The sequence below is a fragment of the Mastigoproctus giganteus genome, chromosome 4 (assembly GCF_048544385.1).
Source record: "Mastigoproctus giganteus isolate SK-2022 chromosome 4, ASM4854438v1, whole genome shotgun sequence".
Classification (NCBI taxonomy): domain Eukaryota; kingdom Metazoa; phylum Arthropoda; class Arachnida; order Uropygi; family Thelyphonidae; genus Mastigoproctus; species Mastigoproctus giganteus.
Window position 1 is genome coordinate 178,606,593 of NC_143578.1, and position 22,536 is coordinate 178,629,128.

General features: G+C 36.5%; 1 protein-coding gene across 2 annotated transcripts in view; it reads right to left on the reverse strand.

Moving 5' to 3' along the window:
- LOC150087225 (uncharacterized) overlaps positions 1–22,536 on the reverse strand; it is a 320,470-nt gene that overhangs the window by 137,455 nt on the left and 160,479 nt on the right. For both annotated transcript variants that reach the window (XM_090371087.1, XM_090371086.1), the window contains exons 4-9: positions 16,097–16,195; positions 15,458–15,638; positions 14,886–15,357; positions 14,668–14,760; positions 13,139–13,276; positions 6,430–6,591 (exon numbers count right to left, since the gene is read on the reverse strand). In XM_090371087.1, the coding sequence (XP_090227213.1) occupies positions 6,430–6,591; positions 13,139–13,276; positions 14,668–14,760; positions 14,886–15,357; positions 15,458–15,638; positions 16,097–16,195 (1,145 nt within the window). The remainder of the gene's footprint in view (positions 1–6,429; positions 6,592–13,138; positions 13,277–14,667; positions 14,761–14,885; positions 15,358–15,457; positions 15,639–16,096; positions 16,196–22,536) is intronic.

Here is a 22,536-nt window from a genome sequence, read left to right on the forward strand (position 1 = left end):
ACCATTGGGTCCGCTCTTCTTTATTGTTTATATTAATGATCTTACACTTACTGCCAACCTTATTTCAATCAGTTAACGTTGAGTGGCAACCCTATGCAGATGATATTAAACTTTACAAAGTTATTTGTTCTTCAACTGACAGCGTTGAACTCCATTTCTGTCTTGATTCCCTCTCACTCTGGCTCAATAAAAATAACTTGTTTCTGAACCCGCCAAAAATGTAAATTGTGTCGCTTTCGCTCGAATCGTGCAGTTAGACCCTCCGTCCTTATTGATTATTATATTGGAAACTCTCTAATTGCACATACTGATACGTTCAAGGACTTAGGTGTCCCATTTCGATCTGACCTTCATCCCTCTTCCCACGTTGATCACGTAATATCTCAGGCTTCTAAACTTCTTGGATTAATCAAGCGTCTTTCCTCTGTTTTCAAGAGTGGCAAAGCTATAATTCCTCTCTACAAGCAGCTTATACTTCCCATTTTTGATTATTGTGATATTATTTGGTCCCCACAACAGGAATATCTTTCTCACAGACCTGAGAGTTTTCATTAAATTCTTAGCTATCGAAATCGCCTGGCCTTTCACCGTCGTAATTATGAAGCTCTTTGTGATCGCTTCTGAATCGTTCCTCTTCACGCTAGAGGACAACTCCATGTGTCTCTTTTGTCTACAATATCATAAACTCTGTTATCGAGTCTCCATTTCTTCTTGAACAAATACCTTTCACTGTACCCCGTTTGAATTCTCGTTACAAAATTAATTTCTCATTGCCTATTCCTCGTATTCAACCCTTACTTGGAAGTCCTCTGTTCCGTTTCCTTCAGGTATTGAATAATTACAACATTGATTTTACACTTACTCCATCTATGTATAAGAATTTTCTCCTTACTCTGTTTTCTTAATCCAAATTTTGTATATATTTTACTTCTAGTTTTGTATTGAATCTGTAACTCTCAGCGTTCTCACCATTATTTAGGGCCTGTGCGTCCTGTGTGTGAGAAACTTTTAAATGAATGAATGAATAAATAAATAAATAAAGAAACATCGAAATAAAATCATTAACACAAATTAAACGATATTAGAATACAAACATAACTGTTACAAACAAAGGAATGCATACCCATCGTTCTGCTCCAAGAATATTATATCAAATTAGGTAATGCACGCATTGCGTTACATTTCAGACTCGTCCGATTATCAACAGTGGCAAATGATGCAAGAAAACAATCGTATACAGCATCAGCAAAAAAAAAAAAAAAAAGCAACACTTTCCATATCACCTGTCCTTCTCCCTCTAACAGTTTCTTTAGTTCTTCCTTGAATTCATCTACAACGCCAGATGGGAATTGGTTTTAACAATCGACCACCCACTGGCTGAAGGCAATTTCTCGCACATCTACTCTGCAATACTTCCTCAATTTGAATGTATGCCACCACGTGTGTGTGTGTGTGTGTGTGTGTGTGTGTGTGTGTGTGTGTGTGTGTGTGTGTGTGTGTGTGTGTGTGTGTTTAATTTGGGTTTTAATGGCGCCAAAAGACTACAGTTACAGTGCACCAAGACATTTCACGTGTGTAGTTTAAACAAGAGTAAGGATTCCATCAGAATTGAGTTCTCAATCCATTCGGAGCCTTAAGCACCTCAATCGGATCTCCCCGCGCAAGTGCCTAGTCTCTAGGCGCTGCAATTTGCAGAAATGAAGCCTTTCCTAGTAAGAGCACCTTTTGGCTCCTTTCACTTTCTCGTTGTCCTTCTCTGCACACGTCCTTTCTAAAATGAGGACTCCAGATCTGTTTCCACTATTCAAGAGGCCGATTTTATGCGGCCGAGCCATTGCGTTATACAACGAGATAATTACCTCCTTATTCCTGCTGGCAAAATTCTTCGTATATCATTGATAAAAGTCCCATGAGCTCTCCTGAAAGCCTGTTTGTTCTCTGCACCGCTCAGAGACAGCATATCGTACTGTACAATTACCCGCCAGTCTTTTTCATTCTCCTACACTCTGGTATGTTAATCTGGAACAACTGCTCTCCATATCAACTAGCTTGTATTTGTAGATATTAAACTTCAACTGCCACTTCTCAGCCCATCTCTAATTTTTCTAGATCTTGTTTCAATAGCATACCATGATTACTGTTATAAACCACCTTGCCAACCCTCGTATCATCTGAAAAGATGATACGAGGGAGTCGAGTTGTTACATTAAGCCTGATATGCCTTAAACGATATCATTAACAAATATAGAACACAACAATGGGCCAGGCACCGAACCCTGGCGGACTCTATTATTAACAAGTCCAAGAAGAGACATGCCCATTAATAATCTGTCTTCTTTCACCCAACCACCCCTTTATCCACAGCAGTAACTTGCCCTTAATACCACACTGCTTCAATATGCACAGCAGTCGTTTACATGCAACAGTATCAAAAGTTCCTCTGAAATCTAAGTACTGTATATGATACCAAAATTATTTTTGCATCCAGTTTCTTTGTTACTGTGTCATTGATTCCAATCAAATTAATCAGACAAGATCGCCCTTTAACAAACCCATGCTGTGACTGCAGTATAATTGCAACCCTGTCTAGATAATCCTGCATTACTTCTTTAACCACTGACTCCATTATATTATTTTTCTCTGGAACAAAAGTCAAGCTCGTAATTATTCAATTAACCCTTTGATTCCTCACTTATGAATAGGCGAGACATTTGCACATCTCCAGTCCACAGAAATCTCCTTCTGAATCCAAAGATGATGCTCTTATAATAATGGCTAAAGATCTGCTTACCCCTCTTTTGCTTCCCCTTAATATAATTGGATAGATTCCGTCCACCCGAGGTGCCCTTTTGACGTTTAGCTTCAACAGTTTTTTTATCACATTCTTCTCAGTTATCACAAAATCAGTTAGACTCCTGTTAGAATTTGAGAACCTTCTGGCATTCCCTTCTCTAAAGAATTCCTCATGTGTGAGAAGGTGAAAAACAGCTATTCAGTTTATTAGCCACCTCGACACAATCATCAACAATTAACTACTCAAATCTAGTAAACAAATGTGATTCATTCTCTTCCTTTTAGTGTTTGTGCTTTTCTTTTCATCTTTGTCAGAGACTTCTCGTAATCTATCTCAGCTTGTCTAACCTCCTTTGTGATTTGATTGCAAATTAGTTTATATATACTGTGGGCTTGTGTATCATCTGATAATTTAACAATATTCTAAATAATATTTGAAAATTTTAAAAGGTTGAGAAACTGGCCTGTCGTAGCCGAGTGGTCAGGGGCGCGAGTGCAGTAATACACGCTCCTTGAATGGATCGGGGTTCAAGCTCGTGACTACTAAATACGATTAACATTTGTATTGATTGATTTATTGTAAACTGTACTGACCTTGTGGTCGTGCCGGAGTATAAACAAATACTGCTGTTCCAGATTCATAGGAGTGTCACTGTCGCGTGAGGGGAGAGGGAGACGAAATTAGACCGATAATAGGTAACATACGCTGAATATCTCATTTTCCTTCTCGACGAATACATACTTGAATATCTGAAACGCTTTCATTTATAGATAGTGTTCTTGAAAGGCCTCATAAAACTTTGGGAGCAAATTCTCCCAAGTATAGAGATGAAAAGTTCATATGGACTTTCTTTTTGATGAAGACCCGGGTACAAGCATTTCTGGAAGACCTTCAACTGGAAACACGCTGTCAAATGTGGTTAATGCACGATGGGTATCCAGCACATTTTAGCTTCACTGCTCGAGAATATTTCGATAATAAGCATCCTGGCCATTGGATTGGTAGAGGTGGATCTGCTGCATGGCCTGTAAGCTCTGCAGATTTAAATCTGCCTGATTTCTTCTTACGGGGATATCTCAAGGCGCTTGTTTACACCAACCCGGTTTGTAATGCACAATTTCTCCGAAAGCGGATTGGATGGTTGTCCATTCGGAACATTTCGAGAATTTTCGAAATGTTCTATCTACAAGAAGCCGCTCGGAGGCGTGTATTGTTGCTCAAGGAGACATTTGGAACACTTGCTCTTGCTTTCTTTAAACGTAAAGAAAGTTATCATCAGCCACTTACAGGGCGCACCAATTACTTTAATAAAAAAATTAATTTGACAGGTGTCCTTTAGAGGGTCGTTGAGGCATATGATAGGGATGGTAATTGGAAAAAGAAAGCAAGCACATTAATGAATTTTGAATAATAGAATAAATTACTGTACTGAAACAAATATATCATTTAATATTATGGCTGCTAATAGCATAAATGAATATGTGAAAACAGGTTAGTTAATTTAGTTAAGTTTTAGTTTAGTTAGTTACTTATGAAAACAAGTTAGTTAATGTACGCAGTGCTTTACATTTCAGGTGCATTATCAAATAGTAATAATCCATGGTTTATAGCAAAATAAGTCAACCATCGACGTGAAAATTTGTTTCAAAGATTCCTAAAATAAATATTCTAAGTAAGCACTGAAAATCTGAAATGGATCAGAACTCCTGTTCCAAATTTATAGTATTTCTGCAGAGAAACTGGGGAGGGAATGTTTTGAAATCGAAATTGAACTTAGAACCATGCCAGGGGCCAACAGAATATATGTTGAAAATTACGTAGCAATTCGCATTTTTCTTGTTGATTAATGCGAAAACATACTTTCATTTATGCCGATTTTTGTAGGAGGGTGGAAGGGAATGAGGGCTGTGAAACTATAACTGGACATGAAAATTTCCCAAGAATCAACAGAAGAACATTGGTTGAAAATCTGGCCTCGATCCAACTTTTTGTTCTAGAGTAATACGCGAATATTCTTTCATTTATATGAAAAGTTTCTGTGGTCGGGGCGGGGGTAGGCTATGATTGATCTTAAAAGCTTTAGGAGCAGGGAAACCTACGGTGGAAATATGATATGGACTAAACTTTTTCTTATTAAGTAATGTGAAAACATCTGATAAAAGACTTCCATTATAAGCTGGGTAATGTACGTAAGTACATTACCCATTCTATTTTTTTATTAAAATTAATCGATTTTTTTCTCCCTGTGATTTAACTGAAGTTAAAAGTCGAAGTTATCGTCATCTTCTCATCAATTACTCTTATTTATTACTGTTTTACAATTAAACACTCGATAGCCCATTTTTTTAATATTCAAACATCCACAGCTGCTCAACTTGTTTTTCTGGTCCTGAATGGATCCTGAAAGTAGGGTTGATCTGTTGTCAAAGCACCCTGTATATTGTGTAGGATTAACTGAATTGTATATAACTCGAGATATGTATTAGAAATAATAAAATAAAAATTGCCGGATTTCTATTTCTCGATTTTAATTAAAATTTTGGAAGCACGACAAATCTAAAGAATCCAATAGCAAAATTTCACAGAAAATCCAACCACTGGGAGTCAAATTGCTACATGTGGACGGACGGATATAGTGAAGGTGCTAAAAGATATAAATTTTTTTTTAATACAGAGATAGATTTTTTATATATTCTTTATTCATTATAAACAATCGTATTACTGGTTGTTTATAATGAATTAATTAAATGTAAATAACACTTAAACCAAGTAATGTGTTTTTATCAAGTGAATTTTATTGTGTAAAAAGTAATACATTAAGTCTACATTATAACTAACTATTTAATAATTGGCAACGTTTCTGGATTCCACACTGAATCCCGTCATCAGGCATAATCAGAAAAGATCTGACGACTGTTACTGTTTATTTAGTAACAATTATTAGCAACAGCCACCAAATATTTGATATAAGTAGTTAGTATCTCATTACAATTAACAGGATGTAAAAAACTTATCAGTGAAAGTACCAATTATCGTAAGGCCTATTATGGATTAATACGTGGCTATAAATTAAGTTTTAAAAATAATAAAATTAATAATAAATAAAAATGACAAATGTTATACAGGTGTAAAGACAATACAAGCAAATTGTTAATAAAATTGAGAATGTTCGTTGTATCTGAAACAGTTAAAAAATCTTAACTCTTCCTTTAACATTGTTTTAAAGATGCCAAAATAAAAAAGAACTTCTATCAATTTTTTAATGGCAGCTGAGGAGAAAGTTATTATTTTTCCTCAAATGGTAAAATATGAATCTGTTACTAGTGAACAATGTCCTCCAAGTATTTTTCTCAAGGCAATTCCATTTATCGATGGTCAGCCCAGTACGAAAAATATGGCGCGATTCATGGTTTACTCAGATTCAGCTCAACCATTACAGAATCCACTGCAGTTAAATTTTGAACAATTTTATTTTACCATTATTCTATAAACAACGGAGGATGACTTTATATTTAGACTTTATATTTTAATAGCTTTATATTTTCTATGAAACAAGCAATGTTTTTATTTGTTATTAATGTCACTGAAATTTTTCCAAAGAGCAATGCAATCAAATCTAAAACTCAAATACTTACAAATGTTTGCTGTGGCTTCTAAAGTGCTCTTGTTGAAGGATACGGGAGAGTTTTAAAACTTCCTCATTCAGAAATCGATTATGATTCTGTAAGATTCTACACGTTTCTTGGAACTTTTGTGACTCCACTGCGGTCTCTTTGCTTCCAGACTGGGTGTGTGGTCTGAAAAGGAATAGTACATGGAATGAAGCCTAAATGAAATCGTTTTCTCTTCACGTGATTTTGCGATTTTCCTGGAGGGATGGCGGACCAACAATTCCCTCACAATGTACAAGACAAGTTGCGCACACTGTCTTATGATCCAGAAAATATAATATATCATTTTAGCTTGATGATATGAGGAAAAGAAGTAGTAGGTTTCGGACACATGCAAACTTTTACATATCAATAAACGTATTTTCAGAAAATTCTCCTCAATTCTGTTTTTAATCTTTGCCAATGTCAGAAGCGTGTGAAAAGAGGCGCGGTGATCGAAGATAAAAATCTGAAGTGTATAAGTATGTAGTGAAAACAGGAGGTTAGTTGCTCAATGTCCGGATTACTTGATATATAGTGCACCAGGAATTCCTTTTACTGCGTTTCATTTTCTCTCTCTCTTTCCGCGTTTTTTTTATTCTTTCTCGAGCCAAACCCTAACACAAGTGTGTAATCTTTTACCTCCAATAAAACCCGAAGCAGGAAATTACAAAAGAGAAGAGGGAACACTTCCGGAATAGCGAAAGAAAGAAAGGAGAGAGAGAGAGGCGAAAAAAAAAAAAAAAAACAAAACAAAACACAAAGATGTCATACAATGGCTCCTAGCACACATAGTTCACTTCAAGTGTTGTCATGGTCACCGCTGACGCAAATGTAAGGGTTCTTTAAGGAACCGGCAGGCCATCGTTTTTTTTTTTATGCGTTATTAAATCGCGGGCTGTATTGTTCATTCATCTATTCGGCCATGCACTAGAGACGGTGGAAGGAAGAAGAGGCCTCTTAATGAGGTTTGTGCTTAATTACAAATCGTATATGAATGCACTGGCTGCACTAAAACCAAACTAATAAATATTTGGTGGGATAGGGGTTTGGTTCCCCACGGTTGTTATGTAGGTTGCTATTAGAAGGCAGCTAACACAATGAGGAGTGGGGGGGGATGGTCTGTGGTATCAAAGTACGTGTGTTCCAAAGTTGGTGTGTCTGTTTTGCAGGATTAAAACAAAAGTAAAATTTTTTCGAGGGAAGCTATTAGGACAGTACACCAATGTCTGCTGCCACTCACTTAACAGGGCTCGCTAACTGCGGAAAAACGCTTTTCATACATAAATAATCCGCTAAATAACGAGTTCGGCAAATCATCACTAACTGGACACTGGCAAGATCGAAAGAAAGAAAAAGGAGAGAAAGAGAAGTCTTGAAAAAAGATTTTATCCCGACTTCTTCTGTGTGCATAATAGATGCTACTTACTTATATATGATTAAGGACTAATGTGCACGTGTAAAAAAATAAATCGAACAGCTGGAAAACTCTCATCTTTTCCTCAATCCAGGGTATGCAGGCAGGTCTTGGCAAGATACATCTGATTATGTATGGAGTGGATTCAAATATGTAGTTTATATTTGTCCTTTTCTATCTAGTGTAAATATGTAATAAAACCAATTCTTCAAGCTATAAACCTAAAATCCAAGAAGATTATAGATCAATGCTATAGGCTATAAGATGCTCTCATGTTTAATGTTCCAAAAAGGCAATTTAACCAGCAATCGTAATTCACTGCTTTGTGTGCTACCACCTTTGTTTTGAAATCTCAAGAGGTATTCCATAGGATGGTGTGCTGTTTATTGAATTATTCGCTTGAAATTGAAATTGGTCATGGGGTGTAAGGTGAAAAAAAAAAAAAAAAATCCTCCTATCTCGATGGGATTCGAGCCCAGGCTTTTTTCACACGCTGTGAAACAACTGCGATCTTAATTATGTAGCCGCGAGGCTTTTGACCATTGAATATTACTTTGTTCAGCTAAATTTCAAATATTAAGGCGCAATATGGAATATGAACCAAGAATTGAATAGCATTACCAATTAACGAGTTGTGGTCAGTTTCCTCGTGGCACAGAAAAGTATTTGGAAGCCGCCTCCTTTCTGACTGCTGCTTCCTGGCAGAAGGGGCCAGAAACAACTAAATATAGTTGTTTCTAACCTTTGCTACCAGAAGTTGAACTAACGTTAATAAGCTGATCAGATACAATACATACTGTCCACATGTCCGTGGACATGAAATTACCAATCAAAAAATCCTTATTCAGTATATAAGATGCTTAAATTCCGTCATTTTATATACCTGTGTAATTTGGTCTTCGCAACCAAAGAAAAGACCAACGTATCGATAGTATCCGAATATTGACTAATGAGAAAATTTGAAGTGGCTATCAAACACAACCCTGTCACAATTGCAAAATTCGTTCTTGTTATATCACTCAATATGACCCCAGTAGTCATAATGAGTGATGAGAAATTGGCAGTGTATTATCAATAAAACAAAAACACTAACTCCAAGGACAGATTCCCCGAATATTAAACTTGTAATTTCAAGGTTAGATCCCTTGAATGAAATCATCTCTCGCAATGATAAAATTGCGAAGCCAAATACAATTCAGTTCAGGAAGTTCTAAAATAAGCTGACAAACCTTGACCGTGTGAAATAACGTTTCCAAGATGCAATAACCTTCACACAAAAGTAGAACTCCAACTGTTTCTGCGGGGATGAAAATTATAGGACTCTAATATTGAGGGGGGGGGGTCTTCATCCTCATTCAATTCTAGGTCGAGGATCACGTACTTTACCATATCCCTGTGGATGAAATATGGATTTTTCTAAGAATTACTCCTAAATAACTCAGTTTCCTGGGGTGAAAAGAAGAAACTGTAGATATAAACTTAATCTACGATGAAAATGGACACTCGTTTGCTTTCATGCTATCACAAAGTTACTGAGCTTCGCAACTCCTGAAAGTTTTAAACTGTACTTGGTGTACTACATAAAGTAATTTTATGAAGTCTGTCCTCAGTTTTTGCTATATACGATTATATAACTAAGTCAATTACAATAATTTTTAATTGTACTTCAATAGTGAGGCATTGGTTTTGATACTTGATAGTTTGAACCTGAAAAAAAAAAAAATAAAAAATAAATAAAAGAACAACGCAAATCGAAGATTAACGTTTTTCTTTGTGTACCTTTTTATAAAATTTTGCAAATATGTTCATTTATATATATTCCAGCGCGAAATTATTGTAGTCTTCTAGTTGAAGACCCTCGGTGAGACTGTATATCTGAATCGAAGAAAATAAATTTTTAATCTGATCGAAACGGTAAATCCCGCATATGAAAGGATGTAACCCCTTTCATATCACGGAAGTAAATGGCGACTTCAAAGTCCCATAAAGTTTAACACGAGTTAACTAAGTTAAAATGCAGCTTAAACACAAGTTTGGCAGTATCCGTTCAATATGACTGGATAACTTAGTGGCAACATCGTTTGTTTTCACACAAACAAACAAACAAACAAAATTATCCTACCAAAAGTATTATGACCCCATCACGTTTGGAAATTAACATATTAATAAGAGGTGTAGGCTGATCTTTTGCCTTAATGACAGCATCAAATCGTCGCGAAACACGTTCCATCAGTCTCTTTCAGTAGGCAGCAAGAAGGATGCATTTCCTTCAGCGATGTCGACAGTTCGCTGTAGACAGCGAAGTAGAAGACGGATGGTATCAGCTGCACCATCATCCATAAGTACCAGTTCAACCCATCTTCACTCGATCGGTTTCATATCTGAACTCTGTGTTGGCCAAGAAAGTTGTTGGACTTCGTTTTCCTAAACGCAAGTTTTTTACACTGATCGCTATATGAGTGGCTCATTATCGTGTTGGAACATGAAGGCAATTCTCACAGAACTGTCTAAGTTTGGCCACCATGAAATTGTCCAGGACGTTAGTGTAGGACTACTTGCAATGATGGATTTTGCCATTACAACCGACTCTTCCGAACTTCATTGTGAACTGGGGTAAGATGGCGTTGCCGAGACATTCTCCACACACAGATTCGACTATCTGATCTGAAGACTATGTAACTGGGCTCGTTGCCCCCACAGGACCTGTTTTAACTGTTCCACGATCCAAAAACGATTGGCTAGCCACTACTCCAAACGACACCCACGTCCGTTTGTTGTTATCGGGGACTTGTTTACAGTAACTCTGCCATGAAAATCCATATCTTCAAGCTCCTCAAGGCATTAGTGTTTTAAATAATAAATATTGTGTATGGCCTTACGGATTCTTCTGTGGACATCTGGAGCCCTAACGTAACATTTTCTCTTCCGTTACTTATTTCAGAGATCGGCAATTCCTATAAATCAGTTTTTTGACCTATCGCCCTTATTCTTTGATCTTCTCACATTGGCTTTCGTCTATTCTGCGAGGTTCAGTCGAGTGGATGTGGAAACTGCTTGTACAGAACCAGATAATTAAGCTTCTTTTAAATCTCAATAAGCGCCTTGTCGTAACTCATTCGGTTTGTGTGCGATATCTCTGCTATTGCCTAAGCACTCTTAAACCTGTTTGTGCTTTGCATATATGTAGTTCTCACCGTTCACGTAATTGGTAGGGGGGCGTCCGAGTACTTTTGGAAGGGATGTATGAGTGTGTATGTAAATCTAATTGAAGGGCCAATGAAGAATAAAACTGATCACTGTTGCGGTTAGTTTTAGTATCATTAATGTGATATTTCACATTAATGATACTAAGCGTAGAATTTTACGAAAAGTTTTTGGGCCAGTACAAGACGTTGATGGATCCTGGAGGATCAGAAAGAACCACGAATTTGGCAATCTTATTCACGAGGACATCGTCAGATTTGTGAAGAGCCAGAGACTTGCTTGGTTGGGACATGTTATGAGAATGGATGATAGCAGAACAACTAAAAGTATAATGAAACAGAAGCCTACCGGTAGGAGGGCGAGAGGAAGACCGCAGAAAAGATGGATGGATGACATAGAAGGGGACTTAAAGATCATGAGAATAATAAGTTGGAGAAGTTTTACTTTTGGGAGGAGCTTATTGATGGAACATCGTTGAGAAGGCTAAGACTCACCCTGGGTTAAAACGCCAGAAGAAGAATGTGATATTTTACGACATTTAGTTGGTCAAGGTGCGCCGGCATAAATTTCTTCATAACTGGATTGTAAATTTGCCGTATCGGTCCTTTATTTCCTATATTCTAAATTTCTAGGTACATATAAATTCTGCAATGCCATCTTTATTTAGTTCTTCCTCCTCGTTTTTATAAGTATAGTATTTGTTTTCGTTTTTATTTCTATCTCTCAAGGTTTACCCACTCTACCTTCTGATAACTTATTCTTATTTTAATTTACATTTTTTGTAACATATGTTATGGTAAAAAGCCCGAAATCTGGTAAAATCCTAGATCTACCGATTTGCTTTGGACACATGGACGGATATAAAAATAAAATAAAATAAAACAAGAAAAAAAATGCCTATTGTTTATTGCGCGCCAATTCTTCCTATTTTTTTGTATGTCGGAAGATTGCAGAAAACAGGTGTAAAGTGATTAAAATAGGTTTTCCTTTTATATCAACTTAGGATGAGAGTGTAGGCTACTAACAACACTGAAGTCGTCAGAGGATTTAAAGATGCCACCTTCCCTCGTGACCAAAAAATAAACACCAAACCAAATCTCACCATAAAAAGAACTATCGTCAAGGAAACAAACAGCTCACATTAATGTGAAACAGAAAGGTTGGTTGGTTTTGGATTTTATTGATGCGTAAGGAATTGAAGCTATAATGCGCCAAAAACCAAGTCATAAAAAATAATAGTTAAAAAAGGACAGGATTTCAGTGACCTAAGTTCACTATGTCAAGAGATATTTATGAAATGTGTTAAGATAAAAATAAAGCAAGAGGGTATATAAAGTAAATAAATAAATATAAAAGGCATGTATTAATTGGTGGTAAATAAGTGGAACAGAAAGATACCAATTTACTTAACTATTCTGCATTTTCCCTTTTCCTGAATCATTTAGTTCCGGATACCACCCAAGAACAAAAGGATTTGATGCTTATTAAGCCAAACATGCCAAGAAAAACACTGCAGAATCTATGCCAAAACACGTTCCCTTTTTTTTTTTTTTTTGCTGATCCAACTGAACATTTCCATATTCTTTTATGTCCGTATTTTACAATGTTTTTCCATATTTGGATTAGAAGAAATCATCTTACATACCAAGTGAAGGAGTAACCATGCTTGAATGACCGTGGCTTACAGGGTCGTTCAAGCCCTCATGACTATTAAGGTCTTGTGGTCTGGACTACGACTAACGTCTTGTGGTCTCATGGATGGCCTTGTATTCTCTCTCTCTCTCTCTCTCTCTCTCAAATATATATTTGTTAAAAGAATAAGAAGTTTACCTCAATATGATACATACTGTTCTACGTATCATATTGAGGTAAACTTCTCTTATTCTTTTACTACAAATATTGATATCAACGTAGAAAGTATTGAGCATTATAGCTCTGGTTCATACTATCAAATATATATATATATATATACACACACACAAATATATATATATATAATCTTGTGAACTATTCTGGCCTCATGTGGTCGTCTCAGAGTATAAACAGAAAACTATTTTATTTATTATCACTTACCTCAGCTCCTCCCCAGTGTCGCCCGATGCTTGAGAAAGTCGACGATCCAGTGCCGCTACTTGGATATCTCTCTCAGCTAGCACAGTCTTGAAAGCCGTTTCCCTGTTAAGTGCTTTTGCCAGCTCGCATTTCATTGATCTGGAACGGAAAATATTGCGCACACGTAACCTTTAATGTTGATCTGAACAAACAGAGTGACTATAAAGAAATTCTGGCGAAGTGAGGGAATTGAGAATCTCATGTAATGTGTTGGTCCTAGACAAAGTTTCGTAGGTAAACTAAAGTAATCTATAATCCTGCCTTTCCTTTTTTTTTTTTTTTTTTTGCAGTTTCTAACCACTGCAGGCGCTATCACTGTCTAACATTACATAGAACTTGAGCAACGAGACTAAATTTTCCTGCTCATAGCACTGGAGCTCGATGCGGGACTCTTATATCCAGGATGTATTAGGAGATGTATAAAGCATCGACGTATATCTGATCTGGTATGATGGTCATATTCTTTCTCACAATAATGCCGCTGGGCTCTAGAATTATACTAGGTAACCCTGGTTAAAATAGACAGCACTAAAGCCAGAAATCCGCGCTTCCGAGGTGAGAAGAATTGTGGGCGGGGGGGGGGGAGTATTCGATAAAAAAAAAGTTCTGGCGATTAATAATTTCGCTATCTCGGCTATTTGCTTTATTTTGAAAAGGGCTCCGCAGCAGCCAAGTGGTCAATCGCGAGGATACAGAAGTACCCGCGCTTGAATGACTTATGTGGTTTAAGTCCGCATGACTACTGAATATGATGATGTTCTTGTATTCTATCTATCTCCTCTATACTTATGTGTGGTGGTCCCAGAGTATAAAAGAAAATCTATTTTTGTTTTTTATGCTGCTATTATACAAGCCACAAGAATGTAGCTGCAAAAATGCTGGTCATGTTGAGCAACTTGGAACTAGCGAGGACCGGCTCCAGGAATTTGGTTTCTCGCTTTTGAATACAGGAAGCCGCTCCACTCAAGCAGAAAATAGCAGTCTCCCACCTCTATACCGAACAACAGCGAGAGTAACTTTTGTGTACCACAGTTGCAAATTTTTAACTTTTAACCCTATTTTCGGTCAAACGGATTCCCTTAAATTACAGTCTTCTCATTTAAAAGAAACACAATAGCAGAGTAAAGGATGTTAAAAAGGTTTTGCAGGTACCCGTGTGCCATGGAAAATCCTGAATATAGCATCCTCGGGTGCATATTCTCAGTAACCTAACTGTGAAATTTCAGATGTCTAGGACCCACTCAGACATTCCAATACGAAATGAAAAAGTGGAATTTTAACTTTTTGCCATATTAATATCATCACCCGCCTGCTTTATTTTTATTTATTTTTTTTTTAATACCGCTAGTATAGGCATTTTAAAGTATCTCGTAATATGGTGGTTTTCGTTCCGAAAGTACAACGTTATCGGGTACAAGATTGAAATATTTTACTACATTCTTACTATTTTAACTTTGCAAAACTAACTCATTTTTACATTCATTACTTACATCAACTCTGTTTCCAATTCTTGTATTCTTGAGAAATGAACTTCATCGCAGCTATCAGATGACTGCATTGAGAAACGTCTGTTGGACGGAACACTAAATACAAATGGTTAATTTTAAACGCGCACACCGGAAAACTGTGCAATAAAAATGAGAACAGTAAAAATGGGAGCGGTCTTTTTCATTTTCAAATAGGCACAGAGCTTAAAATGGCTGCTTACCTTCTGATGTTCTCGGAATGATTTTGGACGTAGTTCAGTTGTCTAAGTAGATTACTGTCGAGGGTCTTTTTTGGAGTCGATGAATCCCTCTTTATTGCCTCCTCAAATTGAACTACTTCAATAGGGTCCAGTTTATCGGATTCAGTGGCCGATTCCGTATCAGGCGAATCTTTACCTTCTGTCTCCGATGACGATTCGTCACACGTGGGAGATGCATCCTTGGGTTTCGTTGTACTGGCATGTTTTGGGTTGCAAGTCGGGGGATTTCGAGCAGTGGTGTTGGTAGAACGAGTTTCAGGGGAAGAAGACGGCAGGCTGGAAGGTCTCAGAGGGGAAGACTTGGCAAAGATAGTTGAATCGGAAGTCGATTGCATGTTGGAGTTCAGCAGGGTACTGTGGATCGGACTACCGCGCTCCGACCTGCTGCGGTTCAGATTACAATGGAGTAGCTCCGGTGAGTACGGTGGTCTAGCTGAAAACAAACAAACAAAAAGTCCAGCTTGAACGTCGACGTACCGGAAGAAAGTTTACAGTACACCGGAAGTCCCGCATTATAGATGACGATAACTTACCTAAGTGTTCGGCTTCCGATTTCCTCCTATCTTTGGTAGTTATTACTGGGGTGGACCTGACGAAGGGGGGTCGGCGTATCTTAGGACCTCCATTCAACTGCAGGGAATGTGTTCGGATAAGACCCGCTTTCGTTTCAGAATCTGATGAGCGTCCTAGCATAGCTTGGATTTCTTGGTCGGTCTTTAAAGAAACGAGAGCAGAGTAAACATGGAAAGGAAGTTAATAAAGTTCGAAGAAGGAAATAATTTACAAGCAATTTCATTTAGTTAAATTTCAAAGTTCACGATGGGGAATGTTTGTAAAAGTGAATTTGCGAACAATCTTTAGATAGTGCTGAATTTTACCAAAAGATGGCGCCAACTTTATTATAAGAGCGAGCGAGAGAGAGAGCCATTTACTGCTAACAAAGCACTCTTATGTATAGTTTAAACTGCCATCTAACCCTTCACTATCACAAGTAAGGAATTTTAATATAATCACACAAATAGTTGGTCACAACCATAAGTAACTGCATTCGATTTTTCTACTAGAAGTACTTATCTCTTATTTTATTGAGAGATGGCGCCAACTTTATAATCGCCGTTCTTATTGTTCTCCCTTTCTTTAAGAAGTACTTATTTCTTAAGACGATGACTTACGGGTAATGAATCCTTCCTCGGCTGGGTTTCGTTCTTTCTTTTCCACTGGGTTTCGTTGTTGCCTGCTACTGACTTGGTCCCGGGAGTATCCCGTTTGGCCTACAGAAGAAGCAGATAACTTAATGAAACAGTTATAGCGAGAACCAGAACACGTTGGCAGTTGTATAAGTTTAATTCATTGTTGTATCGAAAAGCAATCAGCAAATGATGTCAGAAAGAAAACCACACACACACCCACACCGGTTATGGCATTGATAACTCACTGAATCATTCATTGAGTCGATGGAGGATAACAGTGTTGTGGTAATCCAATTTATTGGAAATCAAACGGGGAAAGAGCTCGGTGAACGCGAAAGTACAGAACAACCTGCAGCCTGCCTCCATTCCCCTACCTTGGGCAAGGCAGGTGCAAACAAAGACCAGACCCCTACGCATCGCTTACGACTGAGATACTTGTTGAAATTATTGGCAGTTTGTCAAATTTTGAAAATGTAAACATCGGTAACCATTACTTTCCAGTGGTTAGGCAGAGAAAATAAAATGCATCATGCGACCGCAAAAAATTAAAATAATATGCACTGTACTTTAAAGTTTTAAGATGCAAATTATATAAACTAAGAATTAAAATATTTTTTACTTATTCTTTTGAATGTATTTTACAATTAATTTTTTGCGAAGCGAAATCATTCGTTTAAAACTATGGTAACTGCTTCGTGCGTAAACTTTTATAAAATATGTTTTTAAAATTTTGACACTGTTACTTGTGGACAGAAACGGTTCGAGTTCTCTAAAAGAGCACTGAATTGATTTTAGCAACCATAACTGTATGTTGGACATCTGAGTTTTATTTTAATATTATTTTTAATCGATTCCCTCTACATAATCCTCGGCCACTGGTAGCTTCGATACTGCACACACACACACACACACTGATCCCTTGTACGCTAAGATTTTCTGCAATTCTGAGAGCTGCGTGCAGCTGTTCTAACGGACCAACAAGTCTCCTAGGGGCGGAACTAAAAAAAATACCACACGAGACCACTACGTCAACAGATAATGAATGTCATGTTTACTGTCCGTCCCGAGAGGGCATAGTAAGCGAAAGATTTGTGCCGTTTGTCTCTATCAAACAAATCCAATGGATTTTGTTGAAAGAACTGCTGAAGTTTTGAAAGCGAGCTCGCTACACAAAATACCGTGAATATTATTATTTGTTTAAAATAGGGTCAGCTATCGTCCAAGTGACTTAAATAATGCGTGGCTGAGGCCAACCTGCTCTTGCAAAGAACAATATCAGTACTACAACTCTATAAAATATAAAGCAAACAATATTTGTTTCGGTTAACTGCAAGTGGGATCGAGATAAACCAAACCATCCTATACGAAATTCTGATTTTTTTTTTGGACACCGGCAATTTAATAATAAAACCTCGTAATGCAATAAAAATATTACGAACTCTTTTTGTTATATAATTACATTTCTTTCAGGGCAAGTTACTTGATCGATATGAAAGTGTCATTCTGGTAACCTTGCCTTTTGTATAGGAACAGTGAGGCGAGCCTTCAATATGAACCTAAAATAATATATGAAACATCAAAGCAACGCTGATTTTGACTTACAGCATTTAAGGTCAGGTTAGTTTAGGTTTAAACACAGGTATTTTCACCAAGGCTGTGAAAATTTTAATGAAAGGATTTCTACGAATAACATGAAATGCAATATTTAAAAATATATAGAAGAAATCCATTAAAATGGATTTCTTGTAAATATCCATCGCAATACAACGTAGAAAGTCGAATCGAATCCACGGTGAAAGTAACTATGTTAAACAACATGAATCGATTCACAAGCCGAAATTTAATGCTTCGTCTACCTGACTTTTACAATATTCAAATTTTACTAGCTAGTGATTTCACTGACAGCAGCTATCAGTTTGGGCTAGTAGAAATGTGTGCGCGCGCGAGAGAGAGAGCTTGATTGACAACTAAGTGTCAGATCAGATTTTACCACTAACTGGTTAGGAGATTTCCATTGGTAGCATATAATCGAAAATTCACAAAATTTTAAGTAAAAAAGGAAGAAGAAGAAGAAGAAGCTAAATACCACCAATTAATACAAGTATAATATAAACACAGCATCGAGTTTTTTTGGTTTTTTTTCCTCTCTCAAAGAGCATCTATATTCAAATGTTAACATAATCCCTACGTTTTCGCATTATCACTTGTACAATTATTCCACAAGTTTTAACACCGCATGCTTAAGAAACTCCTACGGAAAACCATCAAATTGGACAAAAGCTTTCAGTTCGTTCCAATTAGCGGGTTTGGCACATGCTTTTATTTTGCCATAATCTATAAAAAGTAATCGCTTGGAGGATCCAATCGTTAGAGTAGCCAACTATTGGAGTAGCCAGCTACTCTAACGACTCGTATAGCCAGATCGAGATGTGAGGAAATATGGGCGTCCAAGCAATTATGAAATTCGATAGAGAAGGTGGGGGTTTCCTCTGCATAAAATTCATTTCATTGATGTTATCCTACTGCTTAATTTTTAGAAGGCTGATGTGTTGAAATATTTCTAGCCATCAATGTCTTTTCCTTGAATCAAAGGTCCAATAGATTGGCATATTCGGCACAACGAGCAATTTTACTGGAATGTGTTCGATTGTAATTTTTGGCCAGTAATGACAATTATGTATGTTCAAAAGACCACGAACTCTAAACACAGCCTAGACCAGATGTCATTAGCGTTAGTAAATGGTAGAACAATGTAAGAAAAAAAAATTTTTAGAGCATTTGCCATCAAAAAAATAAAAATAAATAAATAAAACATACATTAATATATAGAAATAAAATGTCGCCCTAGTTTTATATACTTCTTCCTAATACGTATCTAATCCCACTAAAATCTACATTAATTGTTATTAATCTACAAGTCCAGGGATGATAACTTGTTCCGAAAAGTGACTGCTCTTCGATTAAAGGAAAATTTTCTTAGATCCAGTCTTCCTTAATTTGAATCTAGGATCCGTTGCATGCATCATCATAGGAAAAGAAAATGTCCCAACATTAAGGTTATCAAACCTTTTAAGGCGTTGGACATTTCAGTCAGATCACCCATGCAGATGCATATTTACTGAACTTTGTTGCTTAAAAAACTGGAATCTCTTCCTATAAAAATAGGAAGCATCGACAACTAATCTTGTTTTCCTCCTTCGTACTTTTTCAAGCAAGCTGATTTTTTTTTTTCTTAAAATGAGGTTCCAGGCCTTATATAATCAAGGATGTGATCTAACCAGTGATTTGTATAGTGTAATAATTACCCCTTTAACTCTACTGGAAAATTTCCTATACATCATTGACAGCACTCCATGTGCAGCCTTAGCAGCCTTACTACACCGTTGGGAGAACTTCACACAGTACTGTACAGCAACTCGCAAGTGCTAGCTAAGGCATCTGGAGAGTCAGTCCACTGAAGGAAATGTTTACAAGAAACCACAAGAAACAACTGCTGAACATAAGGTACTTTTGTACGGTTTCCATTTTAAGCCCTCCTTAAAAACTGTCTGGACTACATGATAACTTATTCCACTTTCTCTCACTGCTTGACTGATAAGACTTCTTTGTTTGCGAACATACCTTGTACTCCGTCAATGTGTTCTGACATTCTCGCCGTGGTATGTCTTCCTGATTGCTCAACAATAACTGTCATAACCAACAATATATTTTTCGTTACACATTTCATGTTTCGATTCAAAATAGTATCTTTGCATTTCTTTCCGCATCCATCTCTGAATTGGAAGAACACACTTGAAACGCATAACGTCTAGTAATTGGTACTTTTTACTGCAGAAGTAGAGTACTGCAATAGTTAATAATAACTGATCAATGCTTAAAATTAAAATAAAAAAGTAAAATTAAACTAACAGCCTATACGAAGCTATAAAACAAAAATAATCAGAGAGGCTTCGGCAATATTTATAATAATACAGCAACGATGGAGAATTGACAATCCACAAGTTTGAGTCGCCTACGAAGCAATCAATCCTTCCCCTGGAAATATTTCACATTCAAGCGTTCCCAATTATAAATAAATACATTTTCTGTTTATACTCCGGGACGACCAAACAGTCAGAGGAGTTCAAAAAATAGAGAGAATACAAGAAACAGCAACGCATTCAGCAGTCACGGGCTTGAACCCCGGTCACTCAAGGCACGTGTACTTATGCACCCACGCGCCTGACCACTAGGCTATGGCGGCAAAGTGGAACGTCTGTAGGGGCAGCATAGCAATTATAATCATCATCATCCAGACACCGCGTGGAAATGACCAGGGTTCAAATTCCAATACGCTTTCGGTTCCCTTCGATCACTTTAAATAAGCATTATAAAAGTCTGTGGGTTATTTAGACTATGAGGGTTATCATTTTTGTAAATTGGGTAAATCCTACCATTAGTTTTTTGTGGGATGAAAAACCAAAGTTTATGGGATGGCGAAAACCATATCGCTAGCTTTCTGAAATTAACTAGCTTTCTTTCTGAAAGCTAGTTGATTTCAGAAAATTTTAGAATCAGAGAGAATATTCTTTCTGATTCTAAATTTATATTGTTTTAATGATTCATGTATTAATATGTATCCATACGCCTCTAGCTGCTATTTCAATTTTCTGCATCCCACTATATTTTAATATATAATTTGTCACAATTATATATTAAATATTATAATTATATAATTGTACATTTCCCTTTCGTTTCTGTTAGTGCAGAAATCTTAATTTTTCCATAATTCTTCTTCTTTCCCATTAAGAGACCTTACATGCCATGTTCCTACAGTTATTATTTTTTTATAGTTTCCCTAATTCGTTCCTAGACGATTTCCTAGTCAGCCCGGTTTCTACCCTTTAATTTTCTTTGAGCATTTTAATTTTACATCTAAAGTGTGGATTGTTCTTTAGAAAGTGACGTATTATAAACATCGAAGGGTGCTCAAAAAAGAAGACTAGAAGGACTAAAAAATTAAATACTCTTACATGATTGATTTACTAATTAAGAGAATTAAAACAAAATAAACGTAAATTACGTAAATAAAATGTTAATATTTATGAACCAATTACGAGATAATAACCCAACTGATTTCACCAATTAAGAGATAATACAAATGGGCGATCGAAGAATAACAGCCACGATCATAATGTAAATAAAGTCAATTAAAATAAACAATATAAATCAAAATAATTAAAATTTAACTACCACATAAAAATATGGCATCGCGAAAAAGCGATAAACGAAGATCAAGCACCTGCGTCGCCTACAATCGCTGTTACGTTAACATAATTTTTTTTTGAGGACAGAGATAACAAAATGAACTTGGACCTTCCCATGTTTGGGGAGGAGGAGGAGGAGCGCCAATCTCTTCTTTGCATCCAGGCGCTTAAAACGCATGACACGGTCCAGAAGGGCCATGCCATAAGTTCTAACGAAGGGAAGTAAGGAAAAGCTTACTTCAGTCTAATATAAGCAAATCAAACACACAAAATATAAATATTTGGATATCGATCAACAGCAAATCGACTAAGCTGAATCATGTGCAAATATACAAATTAAATTTACAAAATCAAACTACTATAGGAAATAATGAAACATACGTAATTAAATAAATAAAACAATATCAATATAATGTTATTAACTAATTGACAGCAATTACTCAATAAAACATATAAACGAGAGAAAAAACAAAAAGAGAGGGCGGCCCAAGCGCAAAAATTAAATGCAAAGAACTTGTAAGTTAAAAAAAGGTAAAATAAAGGGGAGACAGGAAGTGAAAGTGGACTGTGACTGTTCATATACAGCATTAAATTCATTTTAATTGTGTAAGAGTTACCTGAAAACTATAATACGTGCTGAAGTTTTAACAACATTTCAAGTGGCATAAGAGTAATCCATCTAATTGAAATTATGGTTGAATTACTGGTTAATAACACCACGTACTTAGCATTTTTTTTAAATGTTTTATTTATCGAAACAAGCACCGTTTTCAAATAATAAAAACTGGAACTCTAATTTCCACACTTTCGATTACGAACCGTTTGTCATGGAAACAGGATTGACTAATGACAACTGACTTATCTGTATGTATTGAAGTGCTAATGAATAATATATAACCGAGTTCGTTGCTATGGCGAAAGATAAATTTTGCGCAGCAAAACAAGAATTACAGTACGTTGTTATGGGAACTAGCAGTGAGTATATTTGTAGCTTTATTAATAAGCTCGGATTTATCAATAAGCATTTTGACCAGGGTGCGAGAAAACTTGTGCTCCCAATGCAAAAAGATATCAAATAAAAAAAAAAAAAAAAAAAAAAATCAAACAAAAGTGTGATTCAAAGTCAAAGTGCTGATATGTACTGTTTATTAGTCTGCAAAATAACACTGATCGTAC